Here is a 27,996-nt window from a genome sequence, read left to right as displayed (position 1 = left end):
TGCTTGCCACAAAGGCTATGTGACAGACGAGGGGTCTATTTATTAGGAACCAAACAGAAGCAAACAGGACGAAATGGGGAGGGACCTACATCAATTTGTCCAATAGAAACATTTATTTTCTGAAACAGTTTGCACTAATGAATACACCACAGCCACTGTGATGGAAAGTACAGTCTTTGTACATCACAATGTAGAGTCCCCACATCCTGCTCCAACGGAAACGAGTCTGTACATTTCAGAGGAGAAAACAAAGGCAAGGGTGTGACAACTTAAAAAATTCTTAATTTATTTTCTATCTTTAAAATTAAAAACATTTGAAGTGCATTCTACAACCTCCCAAAGGCACAGTCATACGTGTATTGGACCAAATTCATAAAACACTGCCACACAATACCGTTTTTGTTTTTAGAAGTAAGAAACTGAACTCTATAAAAATGACAAACATTTTTGTCTGGAAAAGAATGGCCATTGTATAGGGAGATCCGCAGGACATATCATCAGCTGTGGTAGCAGCATACGCTGAGGGTTAAACATGCTGGTTTAGAGGTCCACACTGAGTGCTCAAGATATGCATTACTGCCTTTGAAAACATTCTTGTGACACTTAAATGCAATGAAATGTTTATACAATACATGTTCAACAACCGAACTGATAGTGGTGGACAATGTTCTATGAAAATGGCTTCAACAAAAAATCAACAGCAGAAAAACATTAGCAGGAAGGAAACGAGTGAGACAGAATGAGAGATGTAGAGGAAGATAAGGTGACTGATTCCCCTGTCTCGTTTCACATCGAGCCTGACCCCAGATCTGTTTGTGCTGTCATTCCAACTTCTATAAGACAGCACAAACAGATCTGGGACCATGCTAAACCCATACAACAACGGCACCGACTGTAAGGGTCTTCCCCAGAATACCTTACACCTGTGCGCTGCGATTCCATCAGACACAGATATACAGTACTGTACATGAGAGAGATCTATAGGGATCTCGAAGTGGAGACTGTCTGTGATAAATAGGCAGAACTGTTATATTCTAGCCTGGTACCCGATCGGTTTGTGCTGTCTCGCCAACTTATAAGGTCATTGTCAAACCAGGAGTTGGCAAGATAGTACAAACATATTTGGAACCAGGCTACTGACATCTCACCATATAAAAGGACAGTCGTTGACTGTGACTGTGCAAACGAAGCAGGACCCTGGGCCTGTGTATGTATGGAGAGCTCACTTGAGGAGAACTGAAATCAAACATACACACTCACACTCAATAACGACGCTCAGTAAATACACATACACACAAAATATACTTAGTGTGTGACAGATTGACACCACATCACCAGACAAAGAAAGGTTCACTTTGTGACAATGAAAAGGAAATAGTGACACACATATATATAATTATATTATCGCATTCTAACTCAGTCCAGCACAGTCCTTCTTGGAATATGTAAACAAACAAAGTAATTATTTGAAATCAGAAATGTTTGGCACAGAAATGAAAGACAAAACAAACATAAAAAATAAGGCTGGCGCAATGACGTGTGGACAAGAGGCCACAAAGGTCTCAACAGAAACCAATAAAACTGATGGCAATGAAGTACTTGAAAACACAAACAGGAATATATATTGAACTGATCCCTCTTTACAGAACTGCACATTCAGCAGCAGAGGCAGATGGACACTGCAGGTGAGAGAAATTATGGGACTACTTTTCCACATCCATGGGGTTGGCATGGAAACCTTTAAACCAGGGTTTTATCTTTTGTGTGCGTGTGAGTGGTTGTGACAGGAACCCCCAAAACCATGACACTCTTTTTCAGGAAAGGAACAAATCAAATGAAAAAAAAACCAATAAAAACATTCACCCAAAATGATTTCGAATGCCTTTTAAAATATCCACCAAATATACAGTCAACACTTCTTCTGAAGCACAGACTCAACAATCGTACAACCAGACACACGTTACAAGACACACACACGATCACAAACATCCACGCATGTTCATTCGCACCCTAAAAATACAGCACAGCAGTAGGACCCCAGCACGCACGCACGCACGCACGCACGCACGCACACACACACACACACACACACACACACACACACACACACACACACACACACACACACACACATACCACGGGCATCAAAAACACACACACCCCACGGGCATCAAAAACACACACACACACACACCCCACGGGCATCAAAAACACACACACACAACTCTCTTTACAGTCTATCTGCTGTCACCCACATGCCCCATCTCCTTCTGACTGGCTCTTGGGCTTTGATTGACATGAGAGTGACAGCTAAATGGACAATCTAGAACTGCAGAATGGTAAGCAGCCATTTCCTCTTCCATCCTCTTCCTCCCTCCGTTCCTCCCTATACAGAAGGGTTGGGTAAGGGAGGACAAACTGTTAACCGTCACATCTTCAGGACCACCTTGGTACAGCAGACAGTTGTTGGAGGGTAGTTTAGGTTGGCATGTACATTGCGCTGCCCTGTTGTCAGCCAGTGACACCAATACAGAGAAACATGGCAGGTCCTTGTTCAATACACAGATCCATCCAAGTGACAACACACACTTTCTCTTCACTCCATGGGTCGGGCAGGTGTGTGTAAGTTCACCCTGCGTCCTTTGTCCAGCAATGCCGGACCGGTGATTGTGTGCCCATCCATGCATGTGTGGTATCTGTGCTTACAGCAGCCTTGTGCCATATAGACCTTATGTCTGTGTGTGTCTGTGTGTGTGTGCACTGATGGGTCAGCATCTATGTGTAGAGACTGCAGCAATTTCCATTGAGTGCATGAACATTGTGTGTGTGTGTGTACAGTATCTACACTGAAATGTGTGTAGAAACGGTACATTAGAGGTTGACATGGGAACAGGTCTGTCAGGAATGGGACGTTCTAGAGTCATGTTCGGGACAGCACAGGATCCACAATCCACAGGATTGTAATGTGTGGAGCATTTCATTCAAATAAACTGTGTAAGCCTAATATCGTTTACTTAATAAATAAAAAAAATGTAAATATAATGAGAATTTCCTTCCTTCCAGCTCACTCTCACGCCTCGCTTCAGTTGGAGCCAGTCACTACTTTACGCCCCGATCACACGATAGTGTCATTACGCTAAATGGTACGCAGCATCATCTGGATATGTATTCCACATTTCAACATTCACCTTCTGCTACCATTTCTGTCAGGCCGTCTTCACATACAGTCTGATGCATACGTTCGATATATCCAACGAATCCACCACACAGAACGCACTGCAACTGCCTCTGCAACGCAATGCTGCAAGGCAAACACAGCGTTCCAGTGGAAATGAATGTACATCTGGTGTACCAAAATGCAATGCCGCTATTGGTGTAATCGAGGCATAACGGAGGAAATGATTTCTGGGTGTAAAAATCTGCATGGGACCTGAGTGATTACTATCAGAATGGGACAGGAAAGTTCTGGGGTTATAGAAACGGGATCCGGGCATTACAGGAAACATTTTTTACAGGACAAGACAGAACAGGAATAAATTTTCACTCCGTGTCAACCTCTAGTGTACATATTAGTGTATATAAGGGTATCTTGGTGTATGTGTGTATACAAATGTGTGTGTATTTGTGTAAGTCAGTCTGTGAATGGAAGTGTGTTTGTGCATGTGTGTATCAGTGTGTGTGTGTGTGTGTGTTAGTGTGTATCAGTGTGTGTATCAGTGTGTGTGTGTGTGTGTGTGTGTGTGTGTGTGTTCAGTCCTGGCCCGTGGTGAAGAGTACTCTCTGGTCGGTTCTGGCCAGCTTGGTAGGCGGCTCCAGAGACTCCTCCCCCAGCCCCGCCCCGTCAGAGGGCAGAGACAGCTCCTGACACTCGTCATCGCTCTCCTCTTCCTCCTCCTCTTCCTCTTCTGGGAGACACACACAAGTGGGATGAAGGTTAATATCAGAAACCATGGTTATAGGAATACATTGCCCAATTCCAAATGAGTCCCTAACCCCTACCCCCTATGCTCTCAGATCTCCACAAATGTGTAAGGGTAGGGATTGATCTGGGATTGGGAAATCCTCAATAAGTAGCTTTATGTCTGGCTGCATGTGCTTTGTATCAAACAACATGGACGGTAGTTACCTTTGTCTGGATCCAGTGGGTTCAAACTCCTGCCAAGACTGGCGAACTGAGAGACATAGGAAATGAATCAGTAACAACTGAATGGTAACAACTGAACAATGGTAACTAATATCAACAGCACATTAGCTTTTTTGGCTTGGGCCACTGTGCGCGCGTGTGTGTATGTGTGTATATGTGTGTGTACCTCTCCCATGACAGCGATGGGTGTCTCTCCTTTAGCCTGGGCCACTCTGTGTTCTATCAGGTAGTACATGTACTCATCATACAGCAGTCTGATCAGGTGGAAGGATCCAAAGCTGGCAGCACTACGCAGAGTCAGGTCTCTAATCACCATGGAACTGGATGGAGAGGAGGAACAGATCGGTTTGGCATGGACAAACAAATCTGGATTTCCTGACTAACCAGGAAAAATACGTCTCTGGACAGTAGCGTTGTAAAATTGTAGGACCTTTCCCAAATTTCCCAGTTGGAGGACTCTCTCCCTGCCTATTCCCATTTGATTCTAGTTGAACATGTATGAAATTACCGAAAATGTTAAACCGTATTTAGCAGTCATGGGACTCGTTGGGACTAATCCCATTCTCACCTGTAGAAGGACCACTTGAGCAGGAAGAGCTTAGCTGCCTTGGGGAAGGCGGTGCTGGCCTGGTAGGGCTTTAGGACCTGGGAGACCACTCCGTCCAGCCAGGCAGCCCACTGCTCCAGAGAGTTCTGCTGCTGCAGGGTCAGCTTGAAGTCCTGCTCCAACTGCTGCACCACACGGTCCTCACAGCGACACACCCACGACGCCTGCTCCTGTATGGAGAGAGAGGGAAGGCGAGGGAGAGAGAGAGGAGGGGGAGAGAGAGGTGGAGGGATAGAGAGATGGGGGAGAGAGGAAAAGAGAGAGGGGTAGGGGGAGAGGAAAAGAGAGAGATGAGGGGGAGAGTGAGGTGGAGGGAGTGAGAGACAGGGGGCAGAGAGGGGGGAGGGGGAGAGTGAGGTGGAGGGAGAGAGACAGGGGGGAGAGAGGGGGGAGGGGTAGAGGAAAAGAGACAGAGGAGGGGGAGAGAGAGAGAAAGAAAGAGGGGAGGAAGGAGAGAGAAAGAGAGAGAGAGAGTCGTCAGTATCCTGTCTCTTATATTTTTGTCACTTCACAATTACAAAATATAGTAGTTGAATGACAAGGTAATATAGGCCACCTGTGTTACGTTAGTAGGACAACAACACACAGAGCTTTAGGACATTATACTACATCTACCAAACAAACACTACAGGGATCACCCTCAGTGCTGGTCTGCATCATATCAATATAATGACATGTCTATGGTCTGGACAGTGTCTGTTACTATACACTGTAACCACAGGTCTTAGGTCAGACAGACCTGAACGTTGGCGAAGTCCACGCGGTTGAGGTCGCTGAGCATCTGGTTTATCTGAGCTGTGTTCTGTAGCACGGCCCTGGCTGCCTGGGCCAGGTGGTTCAGAGAGGTGTACCTGCGCAGCGTCTGGGCAAACGAACTGGCTGACGTTACCTGGAGGATGAGAGGAGGAAGTGAGAAAAGAGAGCGTGACAAGACCTCTCCAAGAACACACACACACCGCAGAAACCAACACATGCTGCCCAACACGCATGCAAGCAGACACACACCTTAATGCGGACCATCTCTTCTGGGATGTTCATCATAGCGTTGGTCAACCAACTCTCCAGACTCTTGGCAAAGTTGCGGATGGCTTGAGTTAAGGCACCTGTGGACAGGAGAGAGAGGGGTTGACACAGGGCTGAACTGAATGTGCTCTCCTATGTGGTGGTGAATGGAATGTCCTTAAACTCAAACCACCTTTGAGAGTTGAGGATCTCTGTGTTTTATTGTGTTATGTAGAATCTCCACCAGGCCTATGTCATGTTATGTAGATAGATTAGTGTAATATATCTTGATTAGATAAGTATTCAACCCCCTGAGTGAATACATGTTAGAATCACCTTTGGCAGCGATTGCAGCTGCCAGTCTTTCTAGGTAAGTCTCTAAGAGCTTTTCACACATCGACTGTGCAACATTTGTCCATTATTAATTTAAAAATTCATCAAGCTCTGTCAAATTGGTTGTTGATCATTTCTAGACAACCATTTTCAGGCTTTGCCATAGATTTTCAAGCAGATTTACAGTAAGTCAAAACTGTAACTCGGCCACTCAGGAACATTCACTGTCTTCTTGGTAAGCAACTCCAGTGTAGATTTGGCCTTGTGTTTTAGGTTATTGTCCTGCTGAAAGTGTCTGTTGGAAAGCAGACTGAACCAGGTTTTCCTCTAAGATTTGCCTGTAAGCTCCATTCGGTTTCTTTTTTATCCTGAAAAACTCCCCAGTCCTTAACGATTACAAGCATACCCATAACATGATGCAGCCACCACTATGCTTGGAAATATGGAGAGTGGTACTCAGTACTGTGTTGTATTGGATTTGCCCCAAACATAACACTTTGTATTCAGAACAAAAAGTGAATTGCTTTGCCACATTCTTTTGCAGTATTACTTTAGTGCATGTTTTGTAATATTTTTCTTCAGTACAGGATTATTTCTTTTCACTCTGTCAATTAGGTTAGTATTGTGGAGTAACTACAAGGTTGTTGATCCATCCTCAGTTTTCTCCTATCACAGCCATTAAACTCTGTAACTGTTTTAAAGTCACCACCGACCTCATGGTGAAATCCAGAGTGGCTTCTTGAGTGTAATTAATAACTTCACCATGCTCAAAGAATATTCACCCATCTACCAATAGGTTCCCTTCTTTGCGAGGCGTTGGAAAACCTCCCTGGTCTTTATGGTTGAATCTGTGTTTGAAATGTACTGCTCGACTGAGGCACCTTACATATAATTGTATGTGTGGGGTACAGAGAGGAGGTAGTCATTCAAAAATCATGTTAAACACTATTATTGAACACAGAGTCCATGCAACTTATTATGTGACTTGTTAAGTACAGTGGGGGAAAAAAGTATTTGATCCCCTGCTGATTTTGTACGTTTGCCCACTTACAAAGAAATGATCAGTCTATAATTTTAATGGTAGGTTTATTTGAACAGTGAGAGACAGAATAACAACAAAAATATCCAGAAAAACACATGTCAAAAATTTTATAAAATGATGTGCATTTTAATGAGGGAAACAAGTATTTGACCCCTCTGCAAAACATGACTTAGTACTTGGTGGCAAAACCCTTGTTGGCAATCAGAGAGGTCAGACGTTTCTTGTAGTTGGCCACCAGGTTTGCACACATCTCAGGAGGGATTTTGTCCCACTCCTCTTTGCAGATCTTCTCCAAGTCATTATGGTTTCGAGGCTGACGTTTGGCAACTCGAACCTTCAGCTCCCTCCACAGATTTTCTATGGGATTAAGGTCTGGAGACTGGCTAGGCCACTCCAGGAGCTTAATGTGCTTCTTCTTGAGCCACTCCTTTCTTTGCCTTGGCAGTGTGTTTTGGGTCATTGTCATGCTGGAATGCCCATCCACGACCCATTTTTAATGCCCTGGCTGAGGGAAGGAGGTTCTCACCCAAGATTTGACGGTACATGGCCCGTCCATCGTCCCTTTGATGCGGTGAAGTTGTCCTGTCCCCTTAGCAGAAAAACACCCCCAAAGCATAATGTTTCCACCTCCATGTTTGACGGTGGAGATGGTGTTCTTGGGGTCATAGGCAGCATTCCTCCTCCTCCAAACACGGCGAGTTGAGTTGATACCAAAGAACTCCATTTTGGTCTCATCTGACCACAACACTTTCACCCAGTTGTCCTCTGAATCATTCAGATGTTCATTGTCAAACTTCAGACGGGCATGTATATGTATTCTTGAGCAGGGGGACCTTGCGGGCGCTGCAGGATTTGAGTCCTTCACGGCGTAGTGTGTTACCAATTGTTTTCTTGGTGACTATGGTCCCAGCTGCCTTGAGATCATTGACAAGATCCTCCCATGTAGTTCTGGGCTGATTCCTCACCGTTCTCATGATCATTGCAACTCCACGAGGTGAGATCTTGCATGGAGCCCCAGGACGAGGGATATTGACAGTTCTTTTGTGTCTCTTCCATCTGCGAATAATCGCACCAACTGTTGTCACCTTCTCACCAAGCTGCTTGGCGATGGTCTTGTAGCCCATTCCAGCCTTGTGTAGGTCTACAATCTTGTCCCCGACATCCTTGGAGAGCTCTTTGGTCTTGGCCATGGTGGAGAGTTTGGAATCTGATTGATTGATTGCTTCTGTGGACAGGTGTCTTTTATACAGGTAACAAGCTGAGATTAGGAGCACTCCCTTTAAGAGTGTGCTCCTAATCTCAGCTCGTTACCTGTATAAAAGACACCTGGGAGCCAGAAATCTTTCTGATTAAGAGGGGGTCAAGTACTTATTTCCCTCATTAAAATGCAAATCCATTTATAACATTTTTGACATGCGTTTTTCTGGATTTTTTTGTTGTTATTCTGTCTCTCACTGTTCAAATAAACCTACCATTAAAATTATAGACTGATCATTTCTTTGTCAGTGGGCAAACGTACAAAATCAGCAGGGGATCAAATACTTTTTTCCCCCACTGTACATGTTTACTCCTGAACTTAATTAGGCTTGCCATAACAAAGGGGTTGAATACTTATTGACTCAAGACATTCCAGATTTTCATTTGTAAAAATGTCTAAATACGTAAGTTCACGTTGACATTATGGGGTATTGTGTGTAGGCCAGTGACAAACAATCTCAATTTAATCCATTAAAAAATTCAGGCTTTAACACAACAAAATGTGGAAAAAGTCAAGACATTTAAGTCATTTAGCAGACGCTCTTATCCAGAGCGACTTACAAATTGGTGCATTCACCTTATAATATCCAGTGGAACAACCACTTTACAATAGGTTTGCTAACTTTCTGAAGGGCCTGTATACTGCTCTGTAGTTTTATCAGTATGATGTGTTGTGTGGTGCGTTCTAACTCACTGGGGATGGGCCGCAGCACATCGGGGATGAGGATCTCCACCAGACCCTGGTACAGGGTGTTGTCACAGTCACGGCTCCAGCGGAGCACAGGGTCGTACTTACACAGGATCACTAGACAGTCCTTGGGCAGGCGCTTCTCAGACTCATCATGTCTGTTACAACAATACAGATACGTTAGAAAATGACACAAGAGTCTCGAAAATACGACTTGATATATAAAAAAAACGAGTTGCTTTAGTAGCATATTGAAGTCCCAGGACAAGACGTACACAGCCAGTGTGCCAGTGTCTCCACTCTGGCTCTCTTCAAACCTCCAGAAGGTCTTCCACAGGGTCTCCACCAGGGTGAACTGCAGGTTGATCGTCACGTCCAGAATAGCCTGGAAACAAAGAGACAACACCAGCACCATCAGTATCAACTAGCTTAGCTCCTCCCTTTATGCAAAGGATGCACAGGACAGCTGGACCGACAGAAACAACAGTTAGACGTACAGATTACATGTACATAACAGGACTATACAAGAACTGATGAATGAACAATGACATACACCAGGGGTAGGTCTCTGTACAGAGACAGGGGTAGGTCTCTGTACAGACAGACAGACAGACAGGGGTAGGCTCTGTACAGACAGACAGGGGTAGACAGGGGGTAGGTATCTGTACAGACAGACAGGGGTAGGCCTCTGTACAGACAAACAGACAGGAGTAGGCCTCTGTACAGATAGACAGGGGTAGGTCTCTGTACAGACAGACAGGGGTAGGTCTCTGTACAGACAGACAGGGGTAGGTCTCTGTACAGACAGACAGGGGTAGGCCTCTGTACAGACAGACAGGGGTAGGTCTCTGTACAGACAGACAGACAGACAGGGGTAGGCCTCTGTACAGACAGACAGGGGTAGGTCTCTGTACAGACAGACAGGGGTAGGTCTCTGTACAGACAGACAGGGGTAGGTCTCTGTACAGACAGACAGGGGTAGGCCTCTGTACAGACAGACAGACAGGGGTAGGCCTCTGTACAGACAGACAGACAGGGGTAGGCTCTGTACAGACAGACAGGGGTAGACCTCTGTACAGACAGACAGGGGTAGACCTCTGTACAGACAGACAGGGGTAGACCTCTGTACAGACAGACAGGGGTAGGTCTCTGTGCAGACAGACAGGGGTAGGTCTCTGTGCAGACAGACAGGGGTAGGTCTCTGTACAGATAGACAGGGGTAGGTCTCTGTGCAGACAGACAGGGGTAGGTCTCTGTGCAGACAGACAGGGGTAGGCCTCTGTGCAGACAGACAGGGGTAGGCCTCTGTACAGATAGACAGGTGTAGGTCTCTGTACAGACAGACAGGGGTAGGTCTCTGTGCAGACAGACAGACAGGGGTAGGTCTCTGTACAGACAGACAGGGGTAGGTCTCTGTACAGACAGACAGGGGTAGGTCTCTGTACAGACAGACAGGGGTAGGTCTCTGTGCAGACAGACAGACAGGGGTAGGTCTCTGTGCAGACAGACAGACAGGGGTAGGTCTCTGTGCAGACAGACAGACAGGGGTAGGTCTCTGTACAGACAGACAGGGGTAGGTCTCTGTACAGACAGACAGGGGTAGGCCTCTGTACAGACAGACAGGGGCAGGTCTCTGTACAGACAGGCAGGTGTAGGCCTCTGTACAGACAGACAGACAGGGGTAGGTCTCTGTACAGACAGACAGGTGTAGGCCTCTGTACAGACAGACAGACAGGGGTAGGCTCTGTACAGACAGACAGGGGTAGGTCTCTGTACAGACAGACAGGGGTAGGCCTCTGTACAGACAGACAGGTGTAGGCCTCTGTACAGACAGACAGGTGTAGGCCTCTGTACAGACAGACAGACAGACAGGAGTAGGCTCTGTACAGACAGACAGGGGTAGGCCTCTGTACAGACAGACAGGTGTAGGCCTCTGTACAGACAGACAGACAGGGGTAGGCTCTGTACAGACAGACAGGGGTAGGTCTCTGTACAGACAGACAGACAGGGGTAGGCTCTGTACAGACAGACAGGGGTAGGTCTCTGTACAGACAGACAGGGGTAGGTCTCTGTACAGACAGACAGGGGTAGGTCTCTGTACAGACAGAAAGACAGACAGACAGGGGTAGGCCTCTGTACAGACAGACAGGGGTAGGTCTCTGTACAGACAGACAGGGGTAGGCCTCTGTACAGACAGACAGACAGGGGTAGGCTCTGTACAGACAGACAGTGCTAGGTCTCTGTACAGACAGACAGGGGTAGGCCTCTGTACAGACAGACAGGTGTAGGCCTCTGTACAGACAGACAGACAGGGGTAGGCTCTGTACAGACAGACAGGGGTAGGCCTCTGTACAGACAGACAGGTGTAGGCCTCTGTACAGACAGACAGACAGGGGTAGGCCTCTGTACAGACAGACAGGTGTAGGCCTCTGTACAGACAGACAGGTGTAGGCCTCTGTACAGACAGACAGACAGGGGTAGGTCTCTGTACAGACAGACAGACAGACAGGGGTAGGTCTCTGTACAGACAGACAGGGGGCTCGACGCGCGCGGGTGGCTCGTACAGACAGACAGGTGTAGGCCTCTGTACAGACAGACAGACAGGGGTAGGCTCTGTACAGACAGACAGGGGTAGGTCTCTGTACAGACAGACAGACAGGGGTAGGCCTCTGTACAGACAGACAGACAGGGGTAGGCCTCTGTACAGACAGACAGACAGGGGTAGGACCTCTGTACAGACAGACAGGGGTAGGCCTCTGTACAGACAGACAGACAGGGGTAGGCCTCTGTACAGACAGACAGGGGTAGGCTTCTGTACAGATAGACAGCGGTAGGCCTCTGTACAGACAGACAGACAGGGGTAGGCCTCTGTACAGACAGACAGGGGTAGGCCTCTGTACAGACAGACAGACAGGGGTAGGCCTCTCTATAGACAGACAGACACACAGTAACATACTGTACATATAAACAACCAGTGTGACATACAGACAGGCACCTCACAGTGTTCCCGATACAGCAGCTGGAAGCTCTTGATGTGCTCCAGTTCTATGCCCTCCGGTAGGGCCTTCCCCTGCAGGTCAAGGTCAGGGAACTCTGGGAGGGTCCGAGACGCGTCTGCATGGGGACAGAAGACAATATTAATTGTGTATTTACACAGATACTGTAAATGTCTGACCTGTTTTAGCACTGTCTGTAACCTACTGAAGTTCATTTGTTAGCGTTTAATAAATGTCCCGGTTCGATATTGTCCATTCCGTTAATCAGTCAGTCTATAACTCTGAGATTTGTATATTTGTATTTCTCTACTGTACTTGGTAAAATATGGTAAAATGTTATTACATAGTAGGTACATTTTAATCACTCTTCTGTTTCTTTGGGGGTCATATAAACACTAAGTGAAGTAGTTACTTGATGTAAACAACAAGACGGTACAATAAGGTGTTACCCCAAATCCCCCTCGTGTTGACAGACCTGACGCCCCCCACCCCCTCACCCAGGAACTGCTGGTACTGCTGCACTTGGGCGCTGATGTCAGAGAGCCCCGCCCCCTGCTGCTGTTGCTGCTGTTGGCCCGAGCCTGCCGCCATGCCATTGGTCATCCCCTCCACCTTCTGCACCGGCTTCAACCTGGGGAGGAGGGGTTTATGATGAAAATAATGAAGTTCCTTTATACAGCAGGGAGGCTTGAATGAGAGAGATACAACAAAATGACACAAGAAGATCTTGGAATAAGGAATAAGAGAGAGAGAGACAGAGAGAGTGAGAGAGAGAGAGCAAGAGACAGAGAGTGAGAGAGAGAGAGACAGAGAAAGAGAGTGAGAGCGAGAGACAGAGAGAGTGAGAGAGCGAGAGAGAGAGAGAAAGAGAGTGAGAGCGAGAGACAGAGAGAGTGAGAGAGCGAGAGAGAGAGAGAAAGAGAGAGAGAAAGAATGAGAGGGTAGGAAAGAGAGACAGAGAGTGAGAGAGAGAGAGAGAGAGAGAGAGAGAGAGAGAGAGAGAGGTTGATAGCCCACCTCTGTTTCTGAGAGAAGGGCTGCTGTCTCATGGCCAGGTGCTGCTGGTCCTCCATCAGTCTGATCAGAGAGGAGCAGGCCTTGATCCTCAGGCCGTAATAGTGGTACTTGGAGTTCCCCCTGGAACACACACACAACTCAGCCTCTGATTCAGCCTATGCTTTTGGGGCATCACTGTGTGTGTGTGTGTGTGTGTGTGTGTGTGTGTGTGTGTGTGTGTGTGTGTGTGTGTGTGTGTGTGTGTGTGGTGTGTGTGTGTGTGTGTGTGTGTGTGTGTGTGTATGCGCGCCTACCGACGTGTGTGTCTACATGCATGTGCCTGTGTGCGTTCATCTGTACGTATTTGTGTGTATGTATGTTTGTGTGTGCGCTTCTGTGTGTGTGTATGATATAACCCGTCTCACCGGGTGCCCAGGCGGCGCGTGCGTAGCCCCATGAACACGGATCTGATCAGCTTCCCAAAGGAGGCGGCGTTGACGGGCTCCAGCTTCTGCTCCTGGCAGTGCAGCAGGTAGTGGCAGTAGAGGGTGGAGCGAGGCAGACTGACCCCTTCAGCTGTCTCATAGTTATCTAGCAGCCACTGCACCTGGCAGAGAGGGACACAGAGAGAGGAGAGATGGATGGGTTAGTAGTGCAGGGAGAACGATCCCATGTAGCAGTACTGATAAGGGGAGGAACCGTTAAAGGCCCAGATCACTCAGCTTCCTGCCTAGCAATACTGATGCAATGTTTAGTGAGGAGGAGACTCCACCCAAAGTGGGGTATGTAAACTACTATGGGTGAAACCATGTGTTTGTCTAATGCAGCTGTATTAACCCTCTGGGCAGAATAAACTTGGTTTAAAGCTTCATAGTGTCCGTTGAGTTTGTACTGTGAAAACTAGAACCTAACACTACTCATAAACAAATAGAAATAGTGATGGGATGCTTGCCAAACAGGCAGTTTACAATAGGAGGAATTTAAATAAGAATACAGAGTTGTCTTATTTCAATCAAAGTTTCTCTTCTATAAGATGCCCTGCTATAACATGAAAACATGATGAAGCCACGTTCCTCCTACAGTCTAGTACTGAGACTAGTAGAACAGCCACGTTCCTCCTACAGTCTAGTACTGAGACTAGTAGAACAGCCATGTTCCTCCTACAGTCTAGTACTGAGACTAGTAGAACAGCCATGTTCCTCCTACAGTCTAGTACTGAGACTAGTAGAACAGCCACGTTCCTCCTACAGTCTAGTACTGAGACTAGTAGAACAGCCATGTTCCTCCTACAGTCTAGTACTGAGACTAGTAGAACAGCCACGTTCCTCCTACAGTCTAGTACTGAGACTAGTAGAACAGCCATGTCCCTCCTACAGTCTAGTACTGAGAATAGTAGAACACTGATAGGTGTGTGTGAGAGAATAGTATTGAGATTGGCGTCTCTGCCTCATACCTTTTTGTCTGCCGACGGTACGCCACTACCCTCCTCACCCTCTGTTGTACTGACGGTGGCAGGAGAGGAGCGGGCGTTATGGGAGGAGTAGCTCCCCTGACTGTTGCCGCTCAGCATGTACCCCCCCTGGATCACATAGCTGCCCCCGCTTCCATTAGCCCCCGCCCCTTCCCCAGTCCCATTGGCTGTTCCCCCTGTCGCCACCACCGTCGCCCCACCCCCAGCGGAGGCCGCCGGATTGGCCACGATCTGGCCTGTGCCAGCCACATACATAGACACACCACCGGTGGAGCCCGTTGTCACGGAGACGGTCAGGGGTGTGCCGGTGGTGGGGACCTGTGAGCCAGAGGTGGGAGGGGCTTCGTAGTAAGGGGCGGCGGTGGTCTGGGTGTACAGAGGGGTGTCTGTGTAGGTGAAGCTGCCTGAACGACTGGAGAGAGGGAGGAGGGGGGGAACAGGGAGGGATGAAGGGAGCAGGGGAGGAGAGAGAGACAGATAGATTCAAATTCAGCAGTTTAACTGTTGTCTTGAAAGATAAACCACTGCATCACAAAAACAGGTCACAGATCTGTCTGTGCTGTCTGGCCAACTCCACTGTCTAGTTTTAGAAGTTGAGGTGATCAAGCTAGCTAGTTAGCAACAGTTAACAAACTATATAAGCATAGTGGCATAGCATTATATCACCATAGACAGGTAGTGTTAGAGAGAGTAGTGGAGAGGAAAGCTTACATTGTGCTGGTGGTGTAGTTGTTGTCTCCCCCTTCAACATACTGCACCTGATTGGTGTACACATGCTGCACTGGCACCTGCTGGAGCTGCTGCTGCACCTGGGACACACACACACACACACACACACACACACACACACACACACACACACACACACACACACACACACACACACACACACACACACACACACACACACACACACACACACACACACACACACACACACACACACACACACACACACACACACACACACACACACACACACGGTCAAAACACTAATCTACTCCCCCTCCTCCAATTTCCTTTGAAGTGTGTCCAAATATTTCAACCGTAGTCAATCATGAGGCATACCACATCAATCACAGGCTCATTCACTTCAATGGGAAAATGACCTTGACTTGCAGGCTGCTCCCCTTACCCTTCACATTGCTCTTTCCTACCTACTGTGTTGTCTCTGCCTTAATCCCACTCCACTCTGTTACTCACTGATAGCCTCTCTAGGATACCTAACTTCCATTTAAAGCAGCAATAAGTCATTTTGGGGCGACCCGATTCCATTCACATATAACTGTGTTATGGATCCGTCATTCTCACTGAAAACAAGTCTTAGAAGTGGTAGATCTGTTCTATGTATTTCTCTGCTTCCTGTTCATAAGTTTCATTTTTGCGTCTTTTACTAGGTTTTGTACACCAGCTTCAAACAGCTGAAAATACCATATTTCTGGTTACGAAAAGAATATTTCACAGCGGTTTAGATGGTGCAATGATTCTCCACACTTATACTTGCTTGTTTTGTCACATAAACTGAAATCAGGCAAACAATTTTTTATTTAACTTTTATTTAACTAGGCAAGTCACTTAAGAACAAATTCTTATTTACAATGACGGCCTACCCCGGCCAAACCCGGACGATGCTGGGCCAATTGTGCAGCGCCCTATGGGACTCCCAATCACAGCCGGATGTGATACAGCCTGGATTCGAACCAGGGACTGTAGTGACGCCTCTTCCACTGAGATGCAGTCCCTTAGACCGCTGCTCCACTTGGGAGCCCGGAAATGGCGGAGCAATTTCTGCATAGTGCATCTTTAAGTTAAAACTGCACTTAGTAGTGGGAGACTAAGCCAGAAATTCTACCTAATAGACCTACTCTGAGGGCAGAGGCTGCGTCAAACAGGAGTGGCTGTCCTTGGGCTGTGGTGACCGTGGGGTAGCCTCCCATCTCCATTCCCTCCCAGCCCAGCGAGAGCACCGACAGGGACAAGGCGAAGGGAGGGAAGGCCAGGGGGAGGGAGAGGGGGAAGTAGGAGGGGTACTCCTGGAGGCTGTGTCCGTCTGTCTGCATGTCTGGATGTCTGTCTGACGGCACCCATGCAAAGTACTGTGCGTCTGTCCTGCTCTGCTCTGCTGTTGTCCACTCCTCCTCTACCTCTCGGTCTCTCCCTACGTCTGTCTCATCCCTCTCTCTCAGTTTGCTATGCGAACTCTGGAACCAACCAGGAGGGAAATGTTGTGATGTTGATCTGGCTCAGCAGGACCAAATGAATACATAATACAATGCAATACAGCGTGTGGTTGTTGAATTATATATACTATCTTTAGCTCAAAGGATGGTTATGAGTGTGTGTTTATTTCTGTGTTATGTGTGGTGTTCTGTTTATGTCTTGTGCATGCCCCCAGCTGTGCTCTGGACACCATATGTGAACTGATTGCCCCCCATCTATCTTCAGAGCTCGTGCTGCTAGGTGACCTAAACTGGGACATGCTTAACACCCCAGCCATCCTACAATCTAAGCTTGATGCTCTCAATTTCACACAACTTATCAATGAACCTACCAGGTACCACCCCAAAGCCTTAAACACGGGCACCCTCATAGATATCATCCTAACCAACTTGCCCTCTAAATACACCTCTGCTGTTTTCAACCAAGATCTCAGCGATCACTGCCTCATTGCCTGCATCCGTAATGGGTCAGCGGTCAAACAACCTCCAATCATCACTGTCAAACGCTCCCTGAAACATTTCCTTGAGCAAGCCTTTCTAATCGGCCTGGCCCGGGTATCCTGGAAGGATATTGACCTCATCCCGTCAGTAGAGGATGCCTGGTTATTTTTTTTAAATGCCTTCCTCACCATCTTAAATAAGCATGCACCATTCAATAAATTTAGAACCAGGAACAGATATAGCCCTTGGTTCTCTCCAGACCTGACTGCCCTTAACCAACACAAAAACATCCTGTGACATTCTGCATTAGCATCGAACAGCCCCCGTGATATGCAACTTTTCAGGGAAGTTAGAAACCAATATACACAGGCAGTTAGAAAAGCCAAGGCTAGCTTTTTCAAGCAGAAATTTGCTTCATGCAACACAAACTCAAAGAAGTTCTGGGACATTGTAAAGTCCATGGAGAATAAGAACACCTCCTCCCAGCTGCCCATTGCACTGAGGATAGGAAACTCTGTCACCTCTGATAAATCCACTATAATTGAGAATTTCAATAAGCATTTTTCTACGGCTGGCCATGCTTTCCACCTGGCTACCCCTACCGCGGTCAACAGCACTGCACCCCCCACAGCTACTCGCCCAAGCCTTCCCCATTTCTCCTTCTCCCAAATCCAGTCAGCTGATGTTCTGAAAGAGCTGAAAAATCTGGACCCCTACAAACCAGCCGGGCTAGACAATCTGGACCCTTTCTTTCTAAAATTATCTGCCGAAATTGTTGCAACCCCTATTACTAGCCTGTTCAACCTCTCTTTCGTGTGTCGGCTGTGATTCCAAAAGATTGGAAAGCAGCTGCTGTCATCCCCCTCTTCAAAAAGGGGACACTCTTGACCCAAACTGCTACAGACCTATATCTATCCTACCCTGCCTTTCTAAGGTATTGGAAAGCCAAGTCAACAAACAGATTACCGACCATTTCGAATCCCACCGCACCTTCTCCGCTATGCAATCTGGTTTCAGAGCTGGTCATGAGTGCACCTCAGCCATGCTCAAGGTCCTAAACGATATCGTAACCGCCATCGATAAGAAACAATACTGTGCTGCCGTATTCATTGACCTGGCTAAGGCATTCGACTCTGTCAATCACCACATCCTCATCGGCAGGCTCAATAGCCTTGGTTTCTCAAATGATTGCCTCGCCTGGTTCACCAACTACTTCTCTGATAGAGTTCAATGTGTCAAATTGGATGGCCTGTTGTCCGGGCCTCTGGTAGTCTCTATGGGGGTGCCACAGGGTTCAATTCTTGGGCCAACTCTTTTCTCTGTATACATCAATGATGTCGTTCTTGCTGCTGGTGAGTCTCTGATCCACCTCTACACAGACGACACCATTCTGTATACTTCTGGCCCTTCTTTGGACACTGTGTTAACAACCCTCCAGACGAGCTTCAATGCCATACAACTCTCCTTCCGTGGCCTCCAACTGCTCTTAAATACAAGTAAAACTAAATGCATGCTCTTCAACCGATCGCTGCCTGCACCTGCCCGCCTGTCCAGCATCACTACTCTGGACGGTTCTGACTTAGAATATGTGGACAACTACAAATACCTAGGTGTCTGGTTAGACGGTAAACTCTCATTCCAGACTCATATCAAACATCTCCAATCCATCTCCAATAAACATACCCTCGTAAAACTGACCATCCTACCGATCCTCGACTTCGGCAATGTCATTTACAAAATAGCCTCCAATACCCTACTCAATAAACTGGATGCAGTCTATCACAGTGTCATCCGTTTTGTCACCAAAGCCCCATATACTACCCACCACTGCGACCTGTACGCTCTCGTTGGCTGGCCCTCGCTTCATACTCGTTGCCAAACCCACTGACTCCAGGTCATCTACAAGACCCTGCTAGGTAAAGTCCCCCCTTATCTCCGCTCACTGGTCACCATAGCAGCACCCACCTGTAGCACGCGCTCCAGCAGGTATATCTCTCTGGTCACCCCCAAAGCCAATTCCTCCTTTGGCCATCTCTCCTTCCAGTTCTCTGCTGCCAATGACTGGAACGAACTACAAAAATCTCTGAAACTGGAAACACTTATCTCCCTCACTAGCTTTAAGCACCAGCTGTCAGAGCAGCTCACAGATCACTGCACCTGTACATAGCCCATCTATAATTTAGCCCATACAATTACCTCTTCTCCTACTGTATTTATTTATTTATTTTGCTCTTTTGCACTCCATAATTTCTATTTCTACTTTGCACTTTCTTCCACTACAAATCTACCATTCCAGTGTTTTACTTGCTATATTGTATTTACTTTGCCACCATGGCCTTTTTTGCCTTTACTTCCCTTATCTCACCTCATTTGCTCACTTTGTATATAGACTTATTTCTCTACTGCATTATTGACTGTATGTTTGTTTTACTCCATGTGTAACTCTGTGTTGTTGTATGTGTCGAACTGCTTTGCTTTATCTTGGCCAGGTCGCAATTGTAAATGAGAACTTGTTCTCAACTTGCCTACCTGGTTAAATAAAGGTGAAATAAATAAAAAATGTGTGTGTTATGCATTTTTGAGAGTGTGTGTGTGTGTGTGTGTCTTACCTCCTGAGTGAGGTGGACAGGCTGCAGGTTGGTGACACTCAGCTGGGTGGTGATACCCTGTTCAGTCTTGGCTGTGATCTGGGACGTTGCTTGCACCACTGACCTCTAAGGACAGGAAACACAACACAGATAGATTCACACAGTGTGTAGCTAAGACAATAGCATCTGGTAGCTAAGATAATAGCCCTGTTACATCAACTCAAACTGGGTTTGACGAGAACTGAACATTTTTCCTCATGCTTCCCATTCTTCCCATGTCCTGACTTGTCCAACACATGTTTCACACCGTACTACTATGGCTGACCCTGTAGAACAACACATTTCACTGCACCTATCCAGTGTGTGACAATAAAACATCTGAGTTACTGTTTTGCCATCTGAGAGCAATTAGACACCATAGGCTTGAGAGACTAGTAAGTATTTTTGAGCTATTTCCGGCCAAGTTCTCTCGGGGAACAGCAAATGCTAGTTTCGATAAACTTTTTCCTCAATTCTTGGTTTGTCCAGAGGTTGTTGACGTAAAACCCATAACCGCTGAGACTATCACTTCTCATTTTCCACATAATAGTGTACCAATGCTAGACACCATAAATACTTTATGTCAGCACTATTTTGGCTTCACCAAGTCTTATGATGAGTTGTGAATAATAAACATTTTTTTCTGTGTGGTTTCAAGTGAGTTGCAATTGTTGCAATATCATGTGTCTACCAAGATCATGTTCATTAGGGCATGAAACAGAAAAAAGTCCAGATAGTCACCTCTCTGTTTTAATCCGTTTTCTTCTGTTTGGTGCCTAATGAACATGACCCAGGTGTGAATGAGAGAGGGGAAGGGACCTCTACCTGCTGTGCTGCTTGCACCTGCTGCACCACCTGTGTGGGAACCCCAGTCTGCTGTACCACAGCTGGAGGAGGGCTGGAGTCAGACACAGAGTCACTTGAATGAAGAGAGCCCTCTGTGGAGAGAGAATGAGAGAGAAAGGGAGAGAGAGAGAGAAAGGGAGAGAGAGAGGGGTGTGGAGGGAGAAAGGGAGAAAGGGAGAGAGAAAAACAGAGAGAGAGAGAGAGAGAGAAAGGGAGAGAGAGAAAGAGAGAAAGGGAGAGAGCGAGAGAGGGGGATAGAGAGAGAAAGGGAGAGAGAGTGAGAAAGGGAGAGAGAGAGAGAGGGGTGTGGAGGGAGGGAGAAAGGGAGAGAGAAAAACAGAGAGAGAGAGATAGAGCGAGACCTGCTAATATGAAACTGTGACTTCTTTCTGAGCCACTACACCCACATATTACAGTACACAACCTCTTCATGATAAGCAAGAGCACAGGGACAGAGTTCACAGCGATCAGAGACATTCCACTCATTGCAGGTTTTTAGACTCATTTGGTAGAAACTGTGAAACAGAACGGCTCTCTTAAGATCAAGAGCAGAGCTTGAACAGGAAGCTGTGAGACTTGTTACTTCCTCTCTCTCAGGCCCATCAAAGAACGTGACACCAATGTAATCTGATTCTAATTTATCTTTAGTTTTATAATTGATATTTTCTATAAAGCATATTGTACCTATTCTAAGCTAAAATAATGTTTGCACCATGTTTTGTGTTCTATTTTTATTTTTAATCCCAGCCCCCATTTCCGCAGAAGGCCTTTTGCCTTTTGGTAGGCCATCATTGTAAATAATAATTTGTTCTTCACTGACTTGCCTAGTTAAATAAAGGTTCAATAAAATTAAATAAATACAAATTGTCAGGTTTCTGAATGAAATGCCGCAATAATGTAGCCTGGTCTCAGATGTGTTTGTGCTTTCTTGCCAACTCTTATGGTCTGCGTGACAATGACCATAGGAGTTGTCAAACAGATCTGGGAGCAGTCTAGTGTCGGTCATGACTTCAGATAAATCAAGTCTGCAGTCAGTAGCATGTGATGTGATGCTGAGCCCGGCTCACCTGTGACGGTGACTACGATGTACTGGGGGGTGTTCTGGGCGTTGTTGGCCTGTGATGAGGAACCCTGGATCTCAGCCGTCACATACTGGGTTTGGGGGGGAGGAGCCTGTGTGGGCGCCACCTGGACAACTGATACAGACACTAGGGTTTATTTATTGCATGATACACATTGTCATAAGCATCTGAATTGATGCATACCTATAAGACATCACTCAAAATGACGTAAAAGTACATAAATGTGTCAATGAAACTATAGAAATATTTATTTATACATCACATTTAATAAATGTATTACAAACAAATGAAACATTATACTGGCAGAAACAATACCTGCTGTCTTCTGTCCCGCAGTGGGAGTGGCTTGTGCAGGGGGTGTGGTTTGTCCTGCTGTGGCTGCAGGAGCCCCCACCGTGGTCTGAAGCTCGGCCAGGAACTGCTGCGTTGGAGCTACCACGGTGTGTGGGGCAGCGGAGGCTGAGGACTGTCCGGCCACCGTCACACTCCCACTCGCTGCCCCTTGGGGCTGGGTTGTCACGGGCTGCAACTCCCCAACGTAGCCTGTCGTGGCCATCACGAGAACTGGGACTCAGACACTGAATATGTGAAAAATAAAATAAAATCTTGTTAGCTGAGAGATCTAGCTGAAGCCTGGGTGCCAGTCTTATTCTGCTCTCTTGCCAATTCCTGACGGAATTATTGTGTTTGGCTTGACAATGACAGCAATGTTGTTGGCAAGAGCACAAACAGATCGGGGACCAGGCTAATCTACAATGAACAAAAATATAAAAGCAACATGAAGCCATTTCAAAGATTTTACTGAGTTACAGTTCATATAAGGAAATCAGTCAATTGAAATAAATTCATCAGGCCTTAAATCTATGGATTTCACATGACTGGGAATACAGATATGCATCCGTTGGTCACAGATATCTTCTTAAAAAAGGTAGGGGCGTGGATCAGAAAACCAATCAGTATCTGGTGTGACCACCATTTGCTTCATGCATCGCGATGCATCTCCTTCGCATAGAGTTGATCAGGCTGTTGATGGTTGTCTATGGAATGTTGTCCTACTCCTCTTCAATGGCTGTGCGAAGTTGCTGGGTATTGGCGGGAACTGGAACACGCTGTCGTACACATCAATCCAGAGCATCCCAAACATGCTCAATGGGTGAAATGTCTGGTGAGTATGCAGGTCATGGAAGCACTGGGACATTTTCAGCTTCCAGGAATTGTGTACAGATCCTTGTGACATAGAGCTGTGCATTATCATGCAGAAACATGAGGTGATGGCGGCGGATGAATGGCACGACAATGGGCCTCAGGATCACTTCACAATATATCTGTGCATTCAAATTGGCATTGATACAATGCAATTGTGTTCGTTGTCCGTAGCTTATGCCTGCCCATACCATAACCCCACCCCCACTATGGGGCACTCCGTTCACAACGTTGACATCAGCAAACCGCTCGCCCACATGATGCCATACACGCTGTCTGCCATCTGCCCGGTACAGTTGAAACCAGGTTTCATCCGTGAAGAGAACACTTCTACAGCGTGCCAGTGACCATCGAAGGTGAGAATTTTCCCATGTCGGTTACGAAGCCGAACTGCAGTCAGGTCAAGACCCTGGTGAGGATGACGAGCACGGAGATGAGCTTCCCAAGACTGTTTCTGACAGTTCGTGCAGAAACTCTTCAGTTGTGCAAACCCACAGTTTCATCAGCTGTCTGGGTACCTGGTCTCAGACGATCCCGCAGGTGAAGAAGCCAGATGTGGAGATCCTGAGCTGGCGTGCTTACACATGGTCTGTGGTTGTGAGGCCGGTTGGAAGTACTGACAAATTCTCTAAAACGACATTAGGGTGGCTTATGGTAGAAAAGTGAACATTCAATTCTCTGGCAACAGCTCTGGTGGACATTCCTGCAGTCAACATGCCAATTGCACGCTCCCTCAAAACATGAGACATCTGTGGCATTGTGTTGTGTGATACAACTGCACATTTTAGAGTGGCCTTTCACTGTCCCCAGCACAAGGTGCACCTATGTAATGACCATACTGTTTAATCAGCTTTTTCATATGCCACACCTGTCAGATGGATGGATTATCTTGGCAAAGAAGAAATGCTCACTAACAGGGATGTAAACAAATTTGTGAACAACATTTGAGAGAAATAAGCTTTTTGTGTGTATGGAACATTTCTGGGATCTTTTATTTCAGCTCATGAAATATGGGACCAACACTTTACATGTTATATTTATATTTTTGTTCAGTGTAGCTATAGATACAGTGAGGGAAACAAATATTTGAACCCCTGCTGATTGTGTACATTTGCCCACTGACAAAGAAATGATCAGTCTATACATTTAATGGTAGGTTTATTTGAACAGTGAGAGACAGAATAACAACAAAAAAATCCAGAAAAACGCATGTCAAAAATGTTATAAATGGATTTGCATTTTAATGAGGGAAATAAGTATTTTACCCCCTCTCAATCAGAAAGATTTCTGGCTCCCAGGTGTCTTTTATACAGGTAACGAGCTGAGATTAGGAGCACACTCTTAAAGGGAGTGCTCCTAATCTCAGTTTGTTACCTGTATAAAAGACACCTGTCCACAGAAGCAATCAATCAATCAGATTCCAAACTCTCCACCATGGCCAAGACCAAAGAGCTCTCCAAGGATGTCAGGGACAAGATTGTAGACCTACACAAGGCTGGAATGGGCTACAAGACCATCGCCAAGCAGCTTGGTGAGAAGGTGACAACAGTTGGTGCGATTATTCGCAAATGGAAGAAACACAAAAGAACTGTCAATCTCCCTCGGCCTGGGGCTCCATGCAAGATCTCAACTCGTGGAGTTACAATGATCATGAGAACAGTGAGGAATCAGCCCAGAACTACACGGGAGGATCTTGTCAATGATCTCAAGGCAGCTGGGACCATAGTCACCAAGAAAACAATTGGTAAAACACTACGCCATGAAGGACTGAAATCCTGCAGCGCCCGCAAGGTCCCCCTGCTCAAGAAAGCACATATACATGCCCGTCTGAAGTTTGCCAATGAACATCTGAATGATTCAGAGGACAACTGGGTGAAAGTGTTGTGGTCAGATGAGACCAAAATGGAGCTCTTTGGCATCAACTCAACTCGCCGTGTTTGGAGGAGGAGGAATGCTGCCTATGACCCCAAGAACACCATCCCCACCATCAAACATGGAGGTGGAAACATTATGCTTTGGGGATGTTTTTCTGCTAAAGGGACAGGACAACTTCACCGCATCAAAGGGACGATGGACGGGGCCATGTCAACTCTTGGGTGTGAACCTCCTTCCCTCAGCCAGGGCATTGAAAATGGGTCGTGGATGGGTATGCCAGCATGATAATGACTCAAAACACACGGCCAAGGCAAAGAAAGGAGTGGCTCAAGAAGAAGCACATGAAGGTCCTGGAGTGGCCTAGCCAGTCTCCAGACCTTAATCCCATAGAAAATCTGTGTAGGGAGCTGAAGGTTCGAGTTGCCAAACGTCAGCCTCAAAACCTTAATGACTTGGAGAAGATCTGCAAAGAGTGGGACAAAATCCCTCCTGAAATGTGTGCAAACCTGGTGGCCAACTACAAGAAACGTCTGACCTCTCTGATTGCCAACAAGGGTTTTGCCACCAAGTACTAAGTCATGTTTTGCAGAGGGGTCAAATACTTATTTCCCTCATTAAAATGCTCATCAATTTATAACATTTTTGACATGTGTTTTTCAGGATTTTTTGGTTGTTATTCTGTCTCTCACTGTTCAAATAAACCTACCATTAAAATTATAGACTGATCATTTCTTTGTCAGTGGGCAAATTTACAAAATCAGCAGGGGATGAAATACTTTTTTTTTTTTTTTGTAGCAATTGTTAAATCGTTGCTTTATCTTTAATGGAGCCCTATCATCATCATCATCATCCAGACTGTTCCTTAACGTGATAATGATTGAGTCAGTGAGGCCAGATGGAACCCAGCAGGAGAGGTTTCTTATCAACACCTGGCTTTTTACTGCCGTCTCAGAATCAGAATCACCTTTATTCGCCATGTGCATTTGCACATACTCTGAATTGTACTTGGTGATATGGTGCTGCTAGTGATAGAAAACATTTAGAGACAGAATACAGACAGAGAAGTTTAAACACAGTTTACATACATTTTAAACAATTATACCACCGTAATGAATGTATTCTAGCACTGCTTCTAATTAATTCCATAATTGAAATTGCTATACACATGGGGAACTTCTGTTTCTTTACACATTCTGTCTGGGCATAATAATGAGTCAATTCACTTATGACTGAGATTTCCCCTCCAGAGTGGTACAGCTAGAGAAGAGGTGTGGGGAAGTAGAAGGCTTGAAGGGAAAGAAAGGCATGCATTTGGTGTCCCGTTACCTGTAATGCGAGCAGTCATCTCTAATGTGATTGCTGCTGCTACAGGTCAGAAGGCTTCTTACATTTACATTTTTGTCATATCCAGAGCGACTTACAGTAGTGAGTGCATTGATTTTAATACTTTTTTTTGTACTGGTCCCTCGTGGGAATCGAACACACCAACTGAGCTTCACAGGACTGCAACATGAGTAAAGTGGGGAAACCTGTCTCCATTCTGCTTGTCTATTGACACTGCGTAAAGCATTGGTGTTTTTTACTTTTAGTTCACTTGTAATTTACACTGTTAATGAAGGGGTAATAACATGGTGTCTGGACGAACTACAGAATCTAGGCCACTCTTTTAGAATAGAATATTCAGCCTATAGCCTTGACATGTCTATTTCTCCCTAAAGTACCAAACACTTCTCTCACTCGCTTTTTATTTTAACCTTTATTTAACTAGGCAGGTCAGTGACAGCCTAGGAACAGTGGGTTAACTGCCTTGTTCAGGGGCAGAACGACAGATTTGTACCTTGTCAGCTCGGGGATTCAAACTTACAACCTTTCGATTACTAGTCCAACAATCTAACCACTAGGCTACCCTGCCCTGCCGCTTTCTCTCATATACAGAAGAGACACTGCTCTGCGGAATTTATAACAGTATAGCATGCTTACAGATGTGAAGCAAAAATGTTTTCAAGAACACTACCATTTTCACCCCTTTTAACCTATCAATAGTATGGGTTTTATTGAGTAGCCAATACTCAGCAAATAACTATATATGACCTTTGCTGATGACAAAATGAGACGAAGATATAGATTTTGGACAAAGTTCAGTTTAGCTATCCAAGTGAATGAGTTACTGTTTGGAATTAACGCAAATGTCCCCCCCCCTCCCCATATTTCAAGGTCCTTGCCACTGTAACTTGCATCTGCATAATATAGTCAGTCGCGCCCCTCACTGACACGCCCCTCTTTACATTGCTTGCTTGACTTCACTTCCCAGTGCCAGCCACCTTTCCTGCCTTCGTACGGGCTTGAGAACTAAAACCTCTGGCCGGCTATTTCTCTTTATTTACCAAATTACAATGCATCTTTAGTTAGCTTTTTTTTTTTTTATCCAGGCTACTACTATCAGCTCGCAGTGAGATTGGCTAGCAGCTACTAGCTAGCTAACGTTGGTTAACTAGTCAACCTCTGTCTCAGCCAGGCAGAAGGACATTTTGCGTTAAAGCTGATAAGCTAGGTAAAGTTAGTACATTATTTGACACACACTACTGTGGTATTCCACGTAGCCTGCTAGCTAACATTAGCTTCAAGCTGGTCAGCAAGCTGCATGTCAACAGCTGAGCTAGCGAACGGTCATTAGCTTGTCTCGCGTATCTACAACACCCGCCATTTTGTACCCATATCGTGCATTTGACATCGCCATAACAACGGCCTGGGTATTAAAGCGTCATGTCAGGCATAATGCACTCAGACACCGCGTTTCAAGAGACACTATTGATAAGCCAGTTAGCTAGCTAGAGACGTTGGCAACCAGTTTCCTATAAATGGCTACTGAAACAGGCAAAAAAAACAGCAGCATCCAACATAATGTTTCATTTGAAATGTTAGACGCACACGTAAGCTATCTAATATGTTTAGAGTTTCACCTCTGATTCCAAGTGAATTTCCCACCGGTATTTTTGTTTTAATTTTTTTCAAGGATTCAGGCTGTTGTTGTTGATTCTCGTTGCTGGGTTCTTGTCGCCAGGGCTACCGTGGCTATGGCGCTTCGTCCTCACCGGGGCAACTGTTGCTACCCACCCGCTTTCTTCCCTCCCCCTCATTCGCGCTGATTGGCAGACAACTCCCAACAT

General features: G+C 46.1%; 1 protein-coding gene across 1 annotated transcript; it reads right to left on the bottom strand.

Annotated features, from left to right (window-relative positions):
• Positions 1-27,940, bottom strand: LOC106606563 (MHC class II regulatory factor RFX1). The gene is made up of 19 exons (XM_045719922.2): positions 27,790-27,940; positions 22,067-22,329; positions 21,737-21,865; positions 20,649-20,761; positions 19,806-19,910; positions 15,248-15,345; positions 14,519-14,948; positions 13,491-13,672; positions 13,087-13,206; positions 12,567-12,700; positions 12,069-12,187; positions 9,349-9,458; positions 9,080-9,231; positions 5,757-5,854; positions 5,491-5,640; positions 4,713-4,921; positions 4,311-4,464; positions 4,127-4,172; positions 1-3,905 (listed from the first exon to the last, which is right to left on the bottom strand). Exons 2-19 carry the CDS (start codon positions 22,305-22,307, stop codon positions 3,751-3,753), a joined length of 2,745 nt encoding a protein of 914 aa, XP_045575878.1. The 5' UTR covers positions 22,308-22,329; positions 27,790-27,940; the 3' UTR covers positions 1-3,750.
• Between the last annotated feature and the right edge of the window lie 56 nt (positions 27,941-27,996).

The sequence above is a fragment of the Salmo salar genome, chromosome 06 (genome assembly GCF_965601325.2).
Source record: "Salmo salar chromosome 06, fSalSal1, whole genome shotgun sequence".
In the NCBI taxonomy this organism is placed as follows: Eukaryota; Metazoa; Chordata; class Actinopteri; order Salmoniformes; family Salmonidae; genus Salmo; species Salmo salar.
Note: the sequence above shows the minus strand (reverse complement) of the source record. Positions and strands in the feature narration are given on the sequence as shown.

Bases quoted from the DNA above. Each gene is read 5' to 3' on its own strand.
- LOC106606563 (XM_045719922.2), bottom strand. From the start codon at position 22,307: ATGGCCACGACAGGCTACGTTGGGGAGTTGCAGCCCGTGACAACCCAG. The intron at 5,855-9,079 runs GTGAGTTAGAAC...TCCTGTCCACAG, and splicing joins TGTGCTGCGGCCCATCCCCA to GTGCCTTAACTCAAGCCATC. The intron at 5,641-5,756 runs GTGTGTGTCTGC...CTCATCCTCCAG, and splicing joins AAGAGATGGTCCGCATTAAG to GTAACGTCAGCCAGTTCGTT.